Genomic DNA, 19374 nt, shown 5'->3' with positions numbered 1-19374 from the left:
GATTTCAAATAAAAAGTAGAAAAGATTGATATTGATTGTGGGGAGTGAAGAAAATGTTGAGTAATGACATCTTGTTAACAGACTACAGTCTGATGACCAACTGGACTTCTGCAGTCCAGCTGTACCTAGAAGCAATGTGTACATACGCCTGCAGAGGGAAAAAGGAACAATCCAACGGCAGAGAACTGTGATTAGGAGAAAGCAAAAAATCTCATGGAATGTGCAATAAGAAGATGAGAAAGATGGAAAACTGTGTATGGAGCTAACTTCATTGCAGCAGGTGAGGCAGGTGGGTGTTAATGCAGCATACATACAGAATCACAGAATCACAGAATCGTATAGGTTGGAAAAGACCTTTAAGATCATCGAGTCCAACCATAAACCTAACACTACCAAGACCACCACTACACCATGTCCCTAAGCACCTCATCCAAATGTCTTTTAAATACCTCCAGGGATGGCGACTCAACCACTTCCCTGGACAGCCTGTTCCAAAGCTTGATAACCCTTTCAGTGAAGTAAAATTTCCTAATATCCAGTCTAAACCTCCCCTGGCGCAACTTGAGGCCATTTCCTCTTGTCCTATCACTTGTTACCTGGGAGAAGAGACCGACCCCCACCTCTCTACAACCTCCTTTCAGGTAGTTGTAGAGAGAGAGGTCTCCCCTCAGCCTCCTTTTCTCCAGCCTAAACAACCCCAGTTCCCTCAGCCGCTCCTCATCAGACTTGTGCTCCAGGCCCTTCACCAGCTTCGTTGCCCTTCTCTGGACACGCTCCAGCACCTCAATGTCTCTCTTGGAGTGAGGGGCCCAAAACTGAACACAGTATTCAAGGTGCGGCCTCACCAGTGGCAAGTACAGGGGGACAATCACTTCCCTAGTCCTGCTGGCCACGCTATTTCTGATACAAGCCAGGATGCTATTGGCCTTCTTGGCCACCTGGGCACACTGCTGGCTCATATTCAGGCAGCTGTCAACCAACACACCCAGATCCTTCTCTGCCAGGCAGCTTTCCAGCCACTCTTCCCCAAGCCTGTAGTCTTGCATGGGGTTGCTGTGGCCCAAGTGCAGGACCTTGCACTTGGCCTTGTTGAACCTCATACAATTAACCTCAGCCCATCAATCCAGCCTGTCCAGGTCCCTCTGCAGAGCCTTCCTACCCTCAAGCAGATCGACACTCCCGCACAACTTGGTGTCACCTGCAAACTTACTGAGGGTGCATTCGATCCCCTCGTCCAGATCATTGATAAAGATATTAAACAGAACTGGCCCCAGCACAGAGCCCTGGGGAACACCGCTTGTGACTGGCTGACAACTGGATTTAACTCCATTCACCACAACCCTTTGGGCCCGGCCATCCAGCCAGTTCTTTACCCAGTGAAGAGTACACCCAATCAAGCCATGAGCAGCCAGTTTCTCCAGGAGAATGCTGTGGGAAACCGTGTCAACGGCTTTACTGAAGTCTAGATAGACAACATCCACAGCCTTTCCCTCACCCACTAGGCGGGTCACCTTGTTGTAGGAGGAGATCAGGTTGGTCAAGCAGGACCTGCCTTTCCTAAACCCATGCTGGCTGGGCTTGATCCCTTGGTTATTCTCTACATGCCACGTGATAGCACTCAGGATGATCTGCTCCATCAGGTTCCCCGGTACCGAGGTCAGGCTGACAGGCCTGTAGTTCCCCGGGTCCTCCTTCTGGCCCATCTTGAAGATGGGCGTCACATTTGCTAATCTCCAGTCAGCAGGGACCTCCCCAGTTAGCCAGGACTGCTGGTAAATGATGGAAAGGGGCTTGGTGAGCACATCTGCCATACAGGAGCAATATTCCTAGATCCTTGAGTATATGTTTGTCAGGGCTCTGAATGAACTGACAGGACTTAATTGCCCAGAACCGCTTCAGCTGGGACCCTCACTCACTCACCCTGCTGCTCTTTGGTCCATCTAAGCTCAGGCATACCTGTCTCCAGCCCTGCCTCCTGGATGGACCATGAACCTACGTCGTAGCATTGTCTTCTGCTCGTGGCTGGACCCTCTGGACTCACCCCCTCGCACTGCATGGGGCTGTTGGTGGACCCTGTAACCATTGCTGGGCTCTGCCCACCATGTTTGGATCCTGTGGGTTACGTCCTGACTGGGGAGGGCATGGCCTGTGCTGGGGTCACTCTTGGCACCCACTTGTCTTCCTTCATGGAGCAGCCCTGCTCTTGTTGCTCCCTGAGAATATTAAACCAGTCTCCGCTCTGACTTTTTGACTAGGTGACACTAAGATTTCTGACTTTTGTATATTTTCTCCACTGTGATATAAATGTATATTTTGTCCTAAGAAATAACATTTACCATTCCTTTTATGTTTCCATAAATTCACTGTATTCAAGATACAAGCACTCAGTTTATTCTGTTACAGAAGTTTTCATTTAATAAAATTACACCTAGAGTGGCCTCTAGGGGCACATGCAAATGACTAAGGCTTCTCAGACAAACATTCATCAGTTGGCCCATGTCATTTACCAATTACTTCCTCAGAAGGTAACAGCCAAGGTCAGCAGAGGATCTTGTGTCCTTCTGACACTGGAGCTGGAACCTGTCAAACGCGTATCGGTCCAAAATCTACTTCATAGAAACCCTGCTCTCCACAGTTTCACGTTTCTTTGGCTTCTTACATGAGGAGGGATTGAGTCCCTAAGTTGGCTTTGCTACTGATAAAAAATTGGCACAAACTCATTACCTAACAGGTCGCTTCTGTGCTAATGAAAATCAACTAATTAACTGCTAGGGACACCTAGACTAGTCCTTTTCTGTGTAGACTTACAAAGTTTATCAGGGCTTAAATCCACTTGAAAAGAATGCTATCATGCTTGGAAAAAAACTTGCTACTACTCCCATATTGAATGTTGCGGTATTACATCAGCAATGCAACGTCTTGAAACTATGAACGAACATTTGGTATGGTATTTCACAATGCCCTAAAGCTCAACTGTATTTGTAAACAGTATTTATAGGAGGCCAGGCTTGCTTATGTTGAAACTATGTTACCTTGGGAAATGCGGGGCTAACGTTCACTCTTGCAAAGCACTTGTTCCCTTATGAAAAGTCTGAAATTTTAAAACTTAGACTCTTCTGAATTATCTAAATCCAAAGAAATCTCAACAAATATTTCATTTGCCAGCTTGGTGATAGTTAAACAGCATTGTGGTCTCGGTATGAACAGCTGTGAAGCGCATACATCGTCTCCTGACACGGATCCTTGCCATTTGTTTGTTGTGATACACCGATGTGAGAATTCACGAGTTAGGGCTCAATCAAATTTCCACTAAAGGAAATGAAAGCTGGGTTTGGCCACGTATATTTATTTAGCACCCTGTAGCTGCAGACTGAATAACTGCATTTTGTTATTGCTGTTGTCCGTATCGCCTCTGTATCTGGAAGGATGCAACCACAGCACTGAAAAATAGAGAACAGGCTAAGAAATATAAAATAAAGGAGCCTCAGGTATAGTTTCACCATTCAGGTCTGTTGCTTTTATATTACAGCCCTTTTCATTCTTCGCTGAGGCCCTGGTCCCGTGCAGACCCCACTTGCACCGGGAACATTCTCGAGTGGATTTTCACAGCAGTGTAAGCTGGACTTGGGTGCTCAGTGTCTGGTCTTCAGGCTGGTCATGAAGTCTTTGCGATGTCTACCACATGCCTATCCTATCCAACGCTGAGGAAGGCAGCCCCGCACCCAGGCCAAGCGGGACCCTCAGCCCAGGCCTGTCCTCAGTGCTGCCCAGCTGGGCCAGAGGCGGTGGAACAGTTGCACGTCCAGCTCCAAACGTTCCCGTACACCCACGCGAAGCTCGTATTTAAAACGGGAAAGAAGTTTTAGTTGAAGCAGCCCTAGTTGGAACAAACCGGACACCGGGCAGGGCTGTGAGGCAGCCGGCTCCAACGGGCGGGGGGCCAACCCGGTCGTTAGGCCCGGGAAGTACAGAGGCAGGCCCGGGCGGGGGTGAGGGCTCGGCGGGGCCAGCGGGCCGCGGGGCCTGGCGGCGAGGGCGGCCGGGGCGAGGGCGGCTGGGACGGGGCCGCTGCCACCCGCCACCCGCCGCCCCTGCGCCGGGGCCGCCGCGGTCCGAGGCGCGGCCTCGCGGGAGCCGAGGGGCGGCGCGCGCGCGCGTGGCGCGGCCCCGGCGGCTGCGGGCGGCGCGCGCGCCGCCGCGCCCGGTCGTCGGGAGCGCGCCGGGGAGGTTGCGGGCGGCGGCCATCTTCTCTCCACAGCCGGCTGCTCCCCCAGTGCAAGTGAAGCAGCCCCGCCAGCCCCCTCTTCCGCGCCCTCCCTCCTCCTCCTCCCTCCCACTACACTCAGCCGTCGCCGCCGGTCAGAAGGAGGGCGACCGGGGAAGCGAAGGCCGCGGGGCGGGGAAGACGGGGGGGGGGGAAGCCGGGCCGCCGTGAGGGGAGCAGCCCCGCGGGGGCGGGCGGCGGGGGCGGCGCGGGGCTCGCCGGCGGCGGGCGGGCGGGCCGCGGGGTGCCAGCCCGGGGGGTTGGTGCCTCCCCGGGGCCGGCGGCGGCCCCTCCGCTCGCCCCGGCCGGCCGGCCGGCGCCCCCTCTGCGGGGTCAGCTCGGGGGGCCGGACCCCCCTCTACATGGGATAAGCTGTAAACATGTTTAGCTTTGAAGGGGATTTCAAAACAAGGCCCAAGGTGTCTCTCGGAGGAGCGAGTAGGAAGGTAAGAAACGGCGCCGGTCTGTCTCCGCGTTTGTGTCTGTGTCGGTTTCCCTCGTCCCCCGCCTGCCTTGCCGCCTTGTATTATCGTTATTTTTACCGTTGGGCCTTCAGAAATGGGAGCAGCTATGACTAAGGTTTAATAGAGGGGAAAAAAATCCTCCCCTGCTGATGATGTGTTTATCTCTGATCTCCCTGGCTCAGTGGTGGTGTTTTTTGTTTGTTTGTTGGGGTTTTTTTGTTTTGTTTTGGTTGGGGTTTTTTTGTTTTGTTTTTGTTTTTATTTTTTTTTAAATCAGGCCACACACACTCTCCCAGGTTTGTAGTGTAGTAAGAATTGTGGGAAGCGAGGAAATGTCTCCTTAGCTCGTCCCCCCTGCAAGCAATGCGTGTTGTTGTGGCTGGTCGCACCTCCCGAGCTGTTGGTCTCCAGGGCCAGGGTGAAGGAGGGAAGGGCGCGGAGACCTCTTGTCATTTCTCTCCGAAGGGAAAGTCTTGCGTGGGTCCCCCTCGCTGGAGGGATGGGGGGGACCAGCCTTACACAACCCGAGATCAATGCAAATTGCTGGGGGAGGCTTCACCCAGGTGAGTGAGAGTTGCCGGGTCGCAGGTTTAGCTTTTCTCTGTCACGCTTACGTTCAGTCGATTTGTCGTGTGCAGGGTGAGCAGCAGTTAATTGTCTGCTGTAGCAGACTACTGAATCTCCTTGTATTTATTGGTGGAAAAGAAGCGAAACAGTTTATTTAGATCTTGCTGATTGGACAGGGTAGTCAAATGTTCAGTCAAGCACTGAAGGGCATAGAACTACCGAAGAGCAAGAGAAAGGACAAAGTGTTTTTAGAAGTGGCCTGATTTGTAAGGGTCACTTTATTCACTGCTAAAATACTGATTTCTCATGTTACCATTGGACGTGATTGTGTGGGAAGCTAACGAGTGTTTTCATTAGTATTCTTGAATCTTAACGGGGGCAAAAATAAGTCTTGAGTTTTTTTATTGTGCACTGTAAGCAAGTGTGGTTCTCTGAAACTTAAAAGTTTGGCAGTAAAGTTAGGAAACTGAGCTAAAATATAGCACTATGTGATATTAAAATCACAGTGAAGTTTGCATTTTGGTGTATTGTCTTACATAATTTATTAAAGAGAATGTATAACAGAACTGTATTTAAATTGTGCAGCTTTTCATTTGAATCATCTTCTGTTTATCTTAAGACATTTCTGTTCGTTAGACTACATACAATGGCATTACATGAGTCAAAAATACCACAAATATTCCCCAGCTGAAGTAGGAATTGGCAGAACGTGCCCCAGTCCTTAGCGGTACAGTTTAGGTACTTTGCAACTTTTGACACTGACTTGCTAATAGTGTTACTTGTGGAACATGTTTCCTTCTACAGAAATAAACAACTGTCATAATATCTTCTTGTACACCTACTGATTTCTTCATGAAAATTCAGCAGAATTCTATCTGTTTTAATTGTATGGGACAGATTTATTAATGTTATACAGGTATAAATTTCCAAGGGCAAATATTAAAAGGTAAAGGACGTGGAAACTGAAATTGATGCATAACCTTCACTCTGTCCAGTACCGAGGTTGTACTTCATGATCAGATTAATACTGCCTGGTTCACAGATTTCATGATTTTACATTGGTACACTGTAGTGCTTGTGCTGCATCAATGCAAATCAGTTAGCTGCAGCTTTGGACATCATAGTTATATGGACATCATAGAATGCCCCTGAAATAGCTGCTTATTTTCAGAAACTATGTACAGTACTAATGAAAGAATTTATTTAAACAGTACTAAGAATTACTTCTAAAAATGCAGTTTACCCGAACTTTTATGTAAACATACTAGCAGCAGAGATTGGTGTGGCAAGTGTTTACATGGGTTCCATGGGCTTCTCGTTCTCTCACGTCACAGGCTCCTTGTGATCATGTTCAGTTTTACAGAAGGTTGAATTGTAAAATGTTTCCTTTCAGCTTTTTGTGCACATGGAAAAAAAATAAAATTGTTATTTGGCAAACCCCTTTGCCCTCCCCAATGTGTATAATTTTAGAAAGATACAGTGTAGTTCCATCCCTCCGCCTCTGCTATGCTCTGTTAGTTAGCTGGATGCTTAGTGCTGCCTGTTCTGATTCCTTTGGTGGAATAAAGCACAACTCGGAAATACTGGTAGAATCTGTATGCAGGCTGCTTAATGCTAAGAATAACTCTCTGCCCAGTTTGGGGAAGGTTCCCAAATGTTGTTGCACCTGTATAGCTGCATTAGCAAAACCCTCCCAGTATGAAAGCAGGGACTCCAGTATGAGGAGATAGTCAGTGCTAAAGATGCTAGTAGAGTCTTCCTCATGTGGATACAACTACATCAAAATAAACCATCAGCAAACCTGACTATTAAAAGAGTTGTTTTGCTAATGTAACTGCAGCTGCAAACAATAACCACGCTGGTCACGGGTCACGTGTGGATACCCTGTCTGACATTGCCATGTATGTCTGTAGTGTTTCCTGAGGCCTCACGAGGGGTCCTGTCAGCGTAGGCACAATGATAGAAATATAGTTGGGGCATTGTGGCAGTTAGAAAGGTACTGAATCTAGTGTGCTTTCTCACCACTAAGTTTTATGGCATTTTTGAATGATAAAAGCAGAGACCTTCAGGTTTGTTTTTATACTGTGTCTTATTTTCATGTGTGTTATGATGGTCTGAATTGCGGATGCTGTAGAGAGGCACTTCAGTCCAACCAAACCTTTTGCCAAAAAGGTAGTCTTTAAGTACCACTTACTTTTGTTAAAATCCTGGGTCACAAAATTAACGTTCTCGAAATGACTATCCTTGCTGACCGATCCTTTCAGAACATTATTGTAACATTTTAAGATTGCATTGTACGTAAGTGTGAAAATATAGGTGGTATTGTTAGTGTTTGAACCTTTTCCTCCATATCTACTTTCAAAAATCTGCTGATTCATTTGGACTATTTGCATTAGTTGTATATCTGTTTGAGGGTATAGATACTGTGTTTTATTTACAATGTGATAAGTTAGTTTTTGTGTGGGGTTTGGTTTTTTTTTAATTTTTGGGGGTGCTTATTGTCACCTTTAAAACATGATTCCCTGCTCTATGAGGGTCTTCAAAAGTTATTTTCAGATTTAGTTTTAATTATAACTGGCAAAACATATTTTTTTTACTTCTGACGTAAAATAGCTTCCAAAAATGAATGCTGTTATTGGAGTTCAATACAGGAACATCTTGAATTACTCATGAACTTTTTGTACAGGGCAGCAATTGTTGCCTAAAAGGCTGTGGCTGCAGAATATCTGTGGTGTGTCAGGCAGGAAGAGAGAGGTACATCTGAAGGGGTGGTTTGGGGTGCAGTTCAAATTGAGCTAACCCAACCTGACTGTGCAGTGGACTGAAACAGATGGTCCTTCACCTGGGTGGTTCCCCCCTTGTCCTTTGTGTCCTGTATAGTGAACATATTTCTTCAGGGTGGAGTGTCACCGTGCCTTCTGGTGGCAGCTGGTAGGTTTCACGAATTTTATCATGAAGTTGGACTCTTGGTGGCATAGTGCAGAATCTGTTTAACCATGTCAGCTTGATTTGGTAAGGTCAGGCCCAGTGCTACGTCAGCTTGATTTGGTAAGGTGGGGCCCAGTGTTCCTTTATTAATTTTACCAGCGTTAAGAAGAATACGAGGTACCCGTCCTTTAGTACATCCATGCAGGGGGATCTCCATGCCTGTACAAGGGGCTCTGTAGCTCCACATTATTCATTTAGGTTATAAAATGTATTAATGACATCTTGTAAGCCTTTAACAGGAAAAATGGTTAAAAGAATAATATTAGATCAAATTTACAGTATCACTTGAGGTATATAAACCATGCTTTTATAAATCCCAAGACTATTTAAAATAGGATATTTTAAAATTAGAATACAATATGAGATGGTTTTAAAAAAATCTTCCTTTTCAGGAGTTTGTAATACAGATGAGTTAGCACTGTGGTGAAAGTGAAACCAACGTGACTGAGTTGCGTTTTATTTTTTTGTTTTGTTTTTGTGAAAGACATGGAAAATTATTAATGAACAAATAGTGATGACTCCATCTGTATTTTTAAAAGTCTCTAATTTCTTTTAATATGGACATTTTTAATAATCAAAGATCTTCAATTTACAAAGTTTATTTATATTTTATTTCAGTAGTTACTGATACGCTTTCTTAAATTGGTAGCATAACATTGAACCTTAGATTCCTGTATGGTTTTTCCCCCAGCTCTCAGCTGAAGTGCAGAGGTAGAACTCCAGAAGCACCTTGTTTGCTTTTTGTTGTCTGTATTCTACGCATGAAGTAACTTCTCATGGAGTAAAAATTAATGATTTAAAAACAGTAGGCTGTAAGTTTGCCAGTGTATGGAGAGATCTGCACAGGTTGGGATTGCTTATGGTGTTAGATGTGTGTAGGATTTAAGCAATGATGGCACAGATTTAAAAAATAGTTTTGTTTCTCTCTGATGAAAGTTGTTGATAATTTCAGGAAGGAAGAATTACTGTTTTATTATATCTTATTTGAACCTACACCAGGTCACAATGGAAATGAAATGATGCTAGGGTTTTATAGTACAGGATTTCTAGGTGACAATTACAAATTTCAGTTTATTTTTGAATGGTGGGAAAGAATGGCACTGCTTTGCTCCATAAGACCTTTGTCCCATACGGCACATGGTGTAGATCCTTATGCAAGTACATACTTCATTCTGAGTCAGAACTGTGTTTTGTCCAGAACATTGAAATGTCAAAGCCTAAATCTTGAAATACTCTTTGAATTTCAGATCTGTGGTGTGGAAATATGATGAGACTGTCATGTTGTAAAATAATGACTATCTATCAGTAGGAAACTATATAATTAATGCATACTAGATTATTGTGGATTTGTTCCCTCTTGGTGACATTTAAAATTCTCCGCATTTGAAAGGAAGCTACGAATGATGGAGTTGTAGTTAGCTGACAGCAGTGATTACACTGTTATTTTCAGTTATGTGCCATTTTCTCAAATTCAAAACAAAAATTTCTGCTTTTATAGATACATTTTTTCCTGCTTGTTTCTGAGAAAATGAAAAGTCACTTAACTACAACGATGTGTACAATATACCTCTTAAAAATTGTAATAGTGAGAGTAAACTGAAAAGCAACTTGTTTGCATTTCATTTGGCCTCTAGAGCCTCCAGCCAAGTCCTGGTTCCACTGAGTGTGGCTTTGTAGCTGCTGTGATAAAGGTGTTTCCAGATACTCCCTACATCCTACAGTAAAATGTGAGCTAAAATGCTGAGGGGTTTTCTAGCAAGCAGTGTGACATCGATTTTGGTGAGGTGAGGCTTTCCCCCCTTCCTGGGCATATTTTAAGTACTTTAAAATACCTTCTTCTGGAAGATGGTCTTCTCTATGTATAAACTTAATCATGATGTAAATAATCAGAGGTAGGAAGAGTCACAAACTGTTTTAAAGCAGAATTTTTCAAGCTGCTGAGCATGTTTTACTCAGGCTGGCTGAGCTGCGTGTCCAATGGAATTTAAATTGTTGAGGTTTAGTTCAAAACACTGTGAGTCTTTTACAATGCTAATTTCTTTTAATATTAAAAAAAAACCAATTGGAGTTCATCTTGTCTAAAATAATGTTGGGAACTAGAAACATTGTTAAGAACCACTTTGGAGGGGGACGTCTCCCAGTGTCCACCTTTGTGCTCTACGAATAAATGCTACAAAATCTTCCTTTTATTTGTTGGACTTGTTAAATACTTGTGTTGAAAGGAATTCCATTCTATAAATTGCTTAGGTCACTTCATTTGCTTTGGGAGTTGTTATTGATGTTTATGTGGTTCAAGCTAAATTCAGCTGAAAAGTCATGTTCCTCATTTTAAGGAAAGAAAAAAGATGCAAGTTCCTGGGTTTTGTAGATGAAAACCATACAAGATTTTATCATTGTCCCCAAAAGTTAAAAGATCAAGTGCTTATTTGTTTTTCCGTGAAAATTTCCTAAAAGTCATGCCTTGTACTTTGCATGAACTATTGTAATGTTGAACAGAATAGCATTCTCAACTAAAGAAAGAAAATAAACCCCTGTGGTTTACAAATAAATCTCAAACATTTATTAATAATACTTATTTTTTTGCGTCAATGTATTTTTGTTATTTTTTTAAATGTGCTCACTGTTTAGACAGTACCTGAAATTAATTACACAGTTTCACCTTTGCACCTAGCGCATTTAGGTTTTAAATTTACTTGCATGGAGCTAAGATAGTTTGATTAACATGACTGTCCAGAAGTGTTCAATTTCAGATTTTAAGAGTCAACAAATATGAGAAGTATTTGAAAAAATTTAATTATATATACATTTTTTTTTCCTGAACCTGAATTTTGAGCCAAGAGGGCTGAAAATGTATTGTCACTCTCAATGCAAAGTGTTAAAATGCAGGAGAAAAAGAGTTGTAATTTGTGTATTTGTTTATGTTATTCAATCTTTGTCTAGGATACGTAAAGGCTAGGAGTTGTGTAAACATACTTTTGCAACCAAATAGTGTATTTCAGCAAAATGAGGACAAGAAAGCAGTTTTAATTAAAATCTTTTTTCATTATGTATTTGATTGGAGTTTTTGAAGCACTGGCATTGACAGTGTTACTCTGTCGGATGTGGCTGTTCTCATCAACTGGTCTGTTACAGCAGTGGTAGCAACTTGAACTTTGCTGTGATGAATGATACAGTACATAGCAGTTTTATCCTGATGTCTAAATTAACATTTCAAATATTACTTAATATTTCTTTGATGATAGTCACAAGCTTTCCTTTCTGTCTGCTGTCCTCCATCTGCTTCCTTGTTTTCACCTCTTTCCCCCTGCTGTCTTACTCTTTGAATCATCATCTGTGATGTCACATTGTGTTTTGCTGTCACATACTGTTTCTTTGCTTTCTTGTTTCTTTGTGTCATGCATCACATATTTGGTGAAGAAAGCTTCTCAAATTGGGCTTTTCATGGTCCTGCAGCTTGTGTGCTAGAGCCTGAGGTTGATTGTCTTTACCAATATCTTCTGTTGGAGGAAGGAGCAGACAGGAAAGGGACTGCTTGTAATGTACGAAACATTGCATGAAACACACAGGCAGCGTATTCCCTCTTCTGCACTTTGGAGGTCAAGCTCCTGAAGAAAGAAGACTAAATCATAGAAAAGTGTCAGGAATTTGATTCAAGTAAATGGCTTTTCACTCCTTTTGGGTTAAGGTTGAAGGAATCAAGACGAGCTGATGCTTCATTCTCCCTAAAAATGTCTGACTGCCTACCTTGATAGGTGGACTTGATACCTGATGTCTGCCTGTCTGGCAGGTGAAGAAAGAAGATAGCATGACTATCACAGAAGTGAGGCAAGGAGGATGGGGAGCAGGAATGAGCTAGGCGTGACCTTTGGCAGTTACTGTCAGCCGATCTCATACTGTGAGTAGCTCTGGCTGTAGGTAGGCAGGAAGAGGTGGTGGAGCAGCGGCTGTAGCTGTCAGCAGTCACATGACCATACAGATGGGAGTTGTCAAATGTACGTCACTTACTGTAACGCTGTTGTCATTCACAACCAGCCACAGAGCAACAGCTACTGAGTTTAGCTCTTTTTCACTGGTCTGATTATTAAAAGGCAGGGCAGGGAGGATTTCAGAGATGACTGTGCAGTTAGCTGTCTTCAAGAAATAATTTTGTTAGAATGCTGTTTGTAGGCGAAGATTATTTCCTAGTTCTTTTCATCTCTTTCCCAAGGCAGGTTTATTTTCTATTGCATATTTACTGTTACTTTATAATTTCTGAAGAGGCAGTGTATTCCAGTTGGGTTGAATAACTCTGAAGAAGATATATTTTTCTTGCATTTAATTTAAATATATTCTTTAGTCATAGTTTGATTCCATTCCTTTATGTTTCTGATCTATTTGTCTTGTGAACAAGAACAACAGTATTATTTCACCCACGATAATTTTTTAAAGGTGGGATGTACTTACCTGAATATTTTATTCTTTGTCTTAAGACAGTTCCTCTATTGTATTTAATTTATACCTTAGCAAGTTGGTGTTTTTCTTTACAAATACTCAAAGCAAGCATGTGACATTGACTAAAAACTTAAATATTTGTAATTTTTTAAAAAGTGGATTGGTTTAAAGAGCGCTTGCTTCAAAGAGAACTGATTCCTGATCAGTGCAAAGCTGGTGGTACACTAAGTGAGGATACACTGCCCTCTTATATCCCCCCTCCCCCCCCCCTACTTAAAATGACTTGCTTCTGATAAGCCCTCTGTGCCCTCACAGCCCTTACTTACTGTGTTTGTACGGGGTTTTTTTGTACCGTTCTCTTCTCCACTCACATGTAGCAATTTGTCTTCCCTTTTCTGTATCTTCTTTTGCTTTTTCTTTCAATTCTCTCTGAAGTGTAAGGACAAATTCAGCAACATTGCTTCTAAGCAGAAATGCTGTCTGCATGGTGCTGCCTGCAGAATGAAACTCTCCAAGCCCATTGAAGAGATGGCACTGTAATCACTTCTAAATAGGAACATTTTACTAACTTCTGTAACGCATTGGGTATCAGCTGTTGATAAAGAAGTAATCTATTTTAAAAAGTCCTGAAACTTTAAGCCATCTGTTGGTTATTTCTTAATTTAGTACATTATTTTGTCTTTTTTGTGTGTGTGAGGTGAGAATCTCTTGCCTCACATTACCAAGCAGACCTGGAGCCTTTCCTGTTGCTTGAGTGGAGATACATCATCTTATGTATGGATTTTGTTATGATTTGTTTATACTGTGTTTAACACATGGAAAAAACCCTGTCTTTAGAGCGCAATAGCTGTAGTTAGTGGTGTCTTTGGCCATAAATACTGTCTTTAGAGGAAAAGATGGTTAACCTTCTTGTGGGATTTTTTTTCTTTATGCTTGTTCCAGTAAACGATCTGAAATACAAACCCAATTTTGAATTCCTTTTTTGCATTTATGTTTTTCTTTTTTCATTCTCGCTTGGTGGTCTGCATTAAAGTATTTTCTGTCCTAAATAAACTAGGAGAATCATGACCTTGCTTCCTCTGTGTCGTCAAAAAAGAAATGCAGAAGAGTTTTGCTCTCAGGTTTTTTTGTATCTGCATATAGACATTGAAAATATTCCAGCACAGTTGTTTTAGATGTGGTTAAATATTTTATAAACATTTGTTTTCCAACTTCCAATTTATTTTTATATATTCAGCTATAATACATTTTCAGCTTGAGTGTGTTTTATTTCTTAACTTCTCTAGGCTAATAAGGGCATAGGGAGAAAAAGGAAGTAGTTATATGTGTCATAGAGGCAAAAAAGAAAATAGTTTCCTTAAATCTATTGTCTGTTTTAGACTGGATTTGGGAAGGTGCCAGGGTACTTTCAGCTCATATTGTCTGCAGTGGGAGCTGAATACTGTGTATCAAAAAGGAATTATTTTGTATATTTCCTTGGAAATGACACAGAAGCATCCAGTAAGAGATTCTTGCAAATAAAACTTTGTTTATATTTTGTAATCTGTGTGTACTGATTTAAGATTGTGGTTTAAAAGCTAAGGCACAGGTTTTCTGTTGTAATGGTATCGTTCTTTAGAGGCCTCTCAAATACTTTAGTATTCTTTACTTTTTCTCTATCGGAGAGGTCACTGTCCTGAAAGTTTCAGTTTGTAGCCTTAATTTGGGCAGAGTTCAGATTTTTAAAAGAAAAAATTCCTACCCTTTATGTTATATAGGTCTGTTTTGACATCTTTTCCAGACAAGTTTTGAGGAAAAGGATAAGTAAATTTAAGAGCTTAATGCTTTTTTGCAAGTTAGACAAAAGCGTGGGGCTTTGGAACAGTATGTGATTACTTTGAGCACGCCATCACTTGCTGTATGCACCTGGGCCGATGACTTATGTACGCTCCAAGCAAGGAAAACACTCGATAAACATTTGGTACTACCTGGTAGGATTGGGACCCTATTATGTTCTAGCTCCCCCATTTGTAAATGGATGATGTTTGCCTAGATTATTGGGATGCTGAGAACACAAACCTGGACAGGGATCAGTACAGTTTGCTGCTGTTTGCCTGTCCCTTTTCTTTTTACATAGCTTCCCTCCATCACTATGCTTTTGAGAGGGCTGTGTTAACATGTGTTTGTAAGAGCAGAAAATTATTAACGCTTACTTTTCTCCAGTGTTTTACGTATTACATATTATGAACAATCCCCAAAGTGAAGTCTAGATTAAATACCATGAAGACATTTGAATCATATGTTTGAATGAAAATGCAATTGTAACTTTATTTGTGCTTTATAGGAAGAAAAGGCTTCTCTCCTGCATCGTACTCAGGAAGAAAGGAGAAAACGAGAGGTAAAGTAGACTGTAAGCGTTTGCATGCACACTGGATTTTTCTGTGATGTAGTAGCATTTACAGTCCAAAGTACTTTATTCTGCTGCAGTTGTACTTAGTTCAGGAATGTTTTGTTTCAGTTTGCAAGTTCTACGTGGTCTTCCAGTATACTAGAATTGACAGACTTTGACTGCTTTTAAGATGCTTCCCAGAAGTGATTTTCATCTCAAAAGAAGGTAGTTAAGCGTGCACTGGGTGCAAAGGGAATTTTTCCTTTTATTTTGGTCTAGGCTTATTTGATCTAGTCTTTGTTGAGAAAAGACAGGTATTTGGATAGCAAATTGCATTTTTTGCCTTGTCCATAATCTATTAGTATGGGTTGGTCTCAGCAAACCGTCTTCTGCTCCTGGTTCTGCTAAAGTTTCTTGGATGACCTTCAGCAATTCACTTCCCCAGTGTGTACCTCAGTTCTGTGGAGGTGAAATCAGAACAATGATACTTGAATGCATCCTAAAGTACTTTGAAATCACCTGATGATTGAGGAGCAATGAGAAACAGTTGTGAGGCTGATGTGTGAGGCTTTAGGAGATCTTAACACTGGTTTGAGATCGAAGCTTACTGCCATGGATAATTCAGTCTGGAATAATGTGAAGGAGGAATAGGCATTTAAAGGAAAAATACCAGTTTTAAGACATTAATATATGTGGCAATGTGAAAACAAAATTTAGTAATATGGAATTAAAGTGAATATGTTCATTTTGTCATTTTTTTCCTCTCTTACATGAGTAGAAACAATTTTGGTCTTAAAAATGATTTAAAAAGCATAACTATGTAGTTTTCATGCTAATCAAGAAAACAGAGCTGTTTGCCCCTTAAAGGTGTGTTTGACCCTTGCTAGGTTAAATACAGGTTCTGCAGTGGCTCCTCTGAGGACAGTTACTGCTTTTTTTCTTTCCAACCTCGATGTATAATTATGGACCAAATTTAAGTACGAAGTTACTAGGATTTCACCAGTTAGTTCAGAATCCTGTGTTATAAATCAAATTTATGGTCAGCGAGTCCTTATCAACATATGCAAAAAGATTTTTTGTGCTTCATAATTTTTTTGCCATATATCGAAATAACCCATTCAGTTGCTTAATTGTCTGCTGCAAAGTTGATGCAGAGTCATATACTTGTATCTGTATATGTACACACATACACACAATGATCTTCTGTGGCATATATTGGATTCTCACAAAATGAATGACTCCTGTGAGAATAAAATCAGTTATGGCTTTTAAAAAAATGCCTGTAGCAGAATCTTAGCAGTGACCTCAGACTTAAAATCTTTGCAGTTACGGGTTGCTAACTGACAATTATGTGTTCTAGGATAAAACCTGTATCTAGAGAAAAGGAGGACACATCTACTTTTTAGCCAAGCATTACGTTATGATTATGAAGAGACAGTGCCTCTCTGTAATTGAAACTCTTTCCTGCTTGCCCCCATACTTTGCACTTTTACTGTTAGAACTTTGGAGAGAAAAATACCCTTTGGCCTATCAAAATTTTGATTTTGGTCCATGCTCTAGAGGTAATTAGAGTCTTTCAAGTATATGCTTATTCTGAGAAATTGCTGTAGGAACCGGGGTTTCCAAGAACAATAAAATAGGCATTGAATAGCAAATTCATCTGGTGTTTCTCTGGTCAGTTCAGGTTAAGTTCTTAAGTTGGATGTGTCTTTATGGCACAAGAAATTAGAAATCAAGTTTTTGCGAGTTGAAACCTTATGTGAACTTTCCCAAATGTATTTTAATGAAATTTATAAAAACATTTTGGTGTTTTCTTTTCCTTGATGGCCCTCAGAACTATATTCAAGGATTGATGAGGTTAAAATTTCTCTTCTCAAAGCAGGCTTCTCTGATTTTTACTCTTGATCTTCTTGCTTTCCCTTCTTCAACCACTGCCTTGTAGCTCTAGGTTCATAAGCAACTACATTATGTACTTCCCTCTTTCATCCCCTAAGAAATTATATGGAGATTATTAGAAACGTAATTACAGTAGCCACTTCCCTTAGATATTTATTGTGATGGGATATGCTGGGGGTGTTGGTCAGGGGACTCACCAAGTGCTCTTTCCATAGTACCTGAAGCAAGCTGGCTTTCAGTTCCTCAGAAAGTGAGCTGTTGTAAAGGGATCATTTTAACTACTGTTTGTAGCTACTGAGGAAGACATCATAAAATGACTCACTTTATATGTCTGGTTTGAAGGAGAGCGCTAAAATTTTTATTAATTTCCATATTGTTGTATTGGGCTTTTAAAGCATTAAGCCTCATTTTCCTTTTGACAGCAATACTGTCTCCAAATAACTGTGGTTTTTGTTTTTTTTTTTTTTTTTTTGTGGTTTGGGTTCCGCCCCCCCCCCCCCCCCCCCAAATTGCACCAGCTCATAATACTAATATATTATTTGAATGGAAACAAATAAGCAGGTCTTCAGTGTTAGCTGATCTATGCAGAAGGAGGAATGGTGTCATTGAATTTGATGAATTCTTCAACATTTTAGTATTAAGACTTTGTCTAATAGAATACAAATGTGTTTATTTTGATTTCTGTAGTATTACATACTTATTGAGTATTAAAAATTATTTTTGCAATATCTTAATGGTAAATTTACACTTAAAAACATGAAAAGCTTTCTCCCTGATTTATGTATATTGGATGCAAACCTTCAAACACTTTATTTTACTAATGATTAGTGGTTAATTTTGATTTAAAAATTTTCTTTTGAATACAAATATATTTGATAAAATTGTAGAAATCAGAGTCAGTTCCACAATATTAATTTAGATTTTCTTGCTTTGTTTTACAGGAAGAAAGGCGGAGGCTGAAAAATGCAATAATAATCCAGTCATTTGTAAGAGGCTACAGAGACAGAAAACATCAAGTAAGTATTTATTTATTTAGAAAGATGTAAAATGGTTTTGCTGAAAACGAGACATCCTAGTAATAAGTAATTCCACTGAAAAATCTTCACCTTTTTGAGTATTGTGTGTGCCCACAAAGTGCAAATTCTTTCTCTTGACATTTTAATTTGAGCCTCAATATTTTAGTAGATAGACATTTATTCCACAAAGCATGTATGTGACAGTCGATTTCAGTGGGATTACGCAATGGTTTTTTTAGCTGACAAAGCATATGAAAACAGTTAGGTATTAGCAGCTTTCACACACCAGTGGAGCTCTTTTTTCCCGGTATGACTAAGGTGATAGTTTGAGTCAAAAAGATGTTCTTTCTAAGCTCCTGTTGGGTAGATTATTCTAAGAAAGAGTTGTATCTGTTTAAATTCACTAATATTTATTGAGTAAACTAGATGAAAATGTTTGATGTGATGTTCTTTACTTGAAAAGCAACAAATCTGTTGCAATGTGTACTTTCTGAATTACAGAAAGCAGTTAGGGCCTTAAGTATGATATTGTGTGTATGTTTTGATCTCTTAACAAATATGTGTTGAATCCATTTTACTACTTTGTTACCACTTTGGGTGGAAAACTGAAATGAGTTTTTTAAATTTTGCATATCTATCTTAAATTATAACCATTATTGATATATTGATGCCTGTCTTATTTTTAAGTACTCTATCCAAAGAAGTGAATTTGATCGCTGTGCTAATTTGGCCCAATCTGGAGGAACCTTTTCCACTGCTAATGGAGCTAATTTGACTCTTTTAGTTCGTCAGTTACTCTTTTTCTATAGACAGAATGAGGATTCTAAGCGTTTGGTGAGTACTGTTACATACTTTGATCCATAGTACTTTTATTTCATGCACTTTTAAAGTACTCTTGCATCCCTTCAAAATATTTTAGGTGAAAAAAAAGCTTTGACCAGTTCAGTAAATTCATTTAAGAATTCTGGCATTTTCTGGCCTGCACTCTGCTGTTTTTTGTTTAGATGGTATGACTTAAAATAAGATTTTATATGTGTGTGCATGCACACACAAAATCTGTGAAATGAAGCCTTGAAAAATCCTGTGTGTATTGTTCACAGTAGTTTATTAAAAATAGTGTACTTCTATTAGAATTAATTTTTAAACAATATTTTCCACTTAGCCCTCTGGTCATTCCTAAGGTGTTTGGTGGTTTTTTTTTTTCCCCTCACTGGTCAGTAATGCTGGCATATCAATTGCAAAGTCACTGATAAACTTCCCAAATGTACACGTAAGTATGATTCATAGTGGGTATTAATAATGGACATTAAGGAATTATGCTATTTAAAAACAACAAATTAACAGATAAATTTGTTGCAAGAGTAAAGTTATTTGTAAGTG

General features: G+C 40.6%; 1 protein-coding gene across 2 annotated transcripts in view; it reads left to right on the top strand.

Moving 5' to 3' along the window:
* Positions 1-4466: 4466 nt before the first annotated feature.
* The window catches only part of UBE3C (ubiquitin protein ligase E3C), an 80770-nt gene continuing 65862 nt past the window's right edge, over positions 4467-19374 (top strand). The window contains exons 1-5 of one of the 2 annotated variants that reach the window (XM_072854707.1): positions 4649-4710; positions 15038-15091; positions 15212-15307; positions 17920-17994; positions 18682-18828. Coding sequence is in view for 1 of the 2 variants with exons in the window: in XM_072854706.1 (XP_072710807.1) it covers positions 4645-4710; positions 15038-15091; positions 17920-17994; positions 18682-18828 (342 nt within the window). In the remaining variant the exon portion in view is untranslated. Of the gene's footprint in view, positions 4711-15037; positions 15092-15211; positions 15308-17919; positions 17995-18681; positions 18829-19374 lie in introns of both variants that reach the window. The other variant, XM_072854706.1, reaches the window with a different exon arrangement.

Source organism: Ciconia boyciana, chromosome 2 (assembly GCF_034638445.1).
Source record: "Ciconia boyciana chromosome 2, ASM3463844v1, whole genome shotgun sequence".
In the NCBI taxonomy this organism is placed as follows: domain Eukaryota; kingdom Metazoa; phylum Chordata; class Aves; order Ciconiiformes; family Ciconiidae; genus Ciconia; species Ciconia boyciana.
Note: the sequence above shows the minus strand (reverse complement) of the source record. Positions and strands in the feature narration are given on the sequence as shown.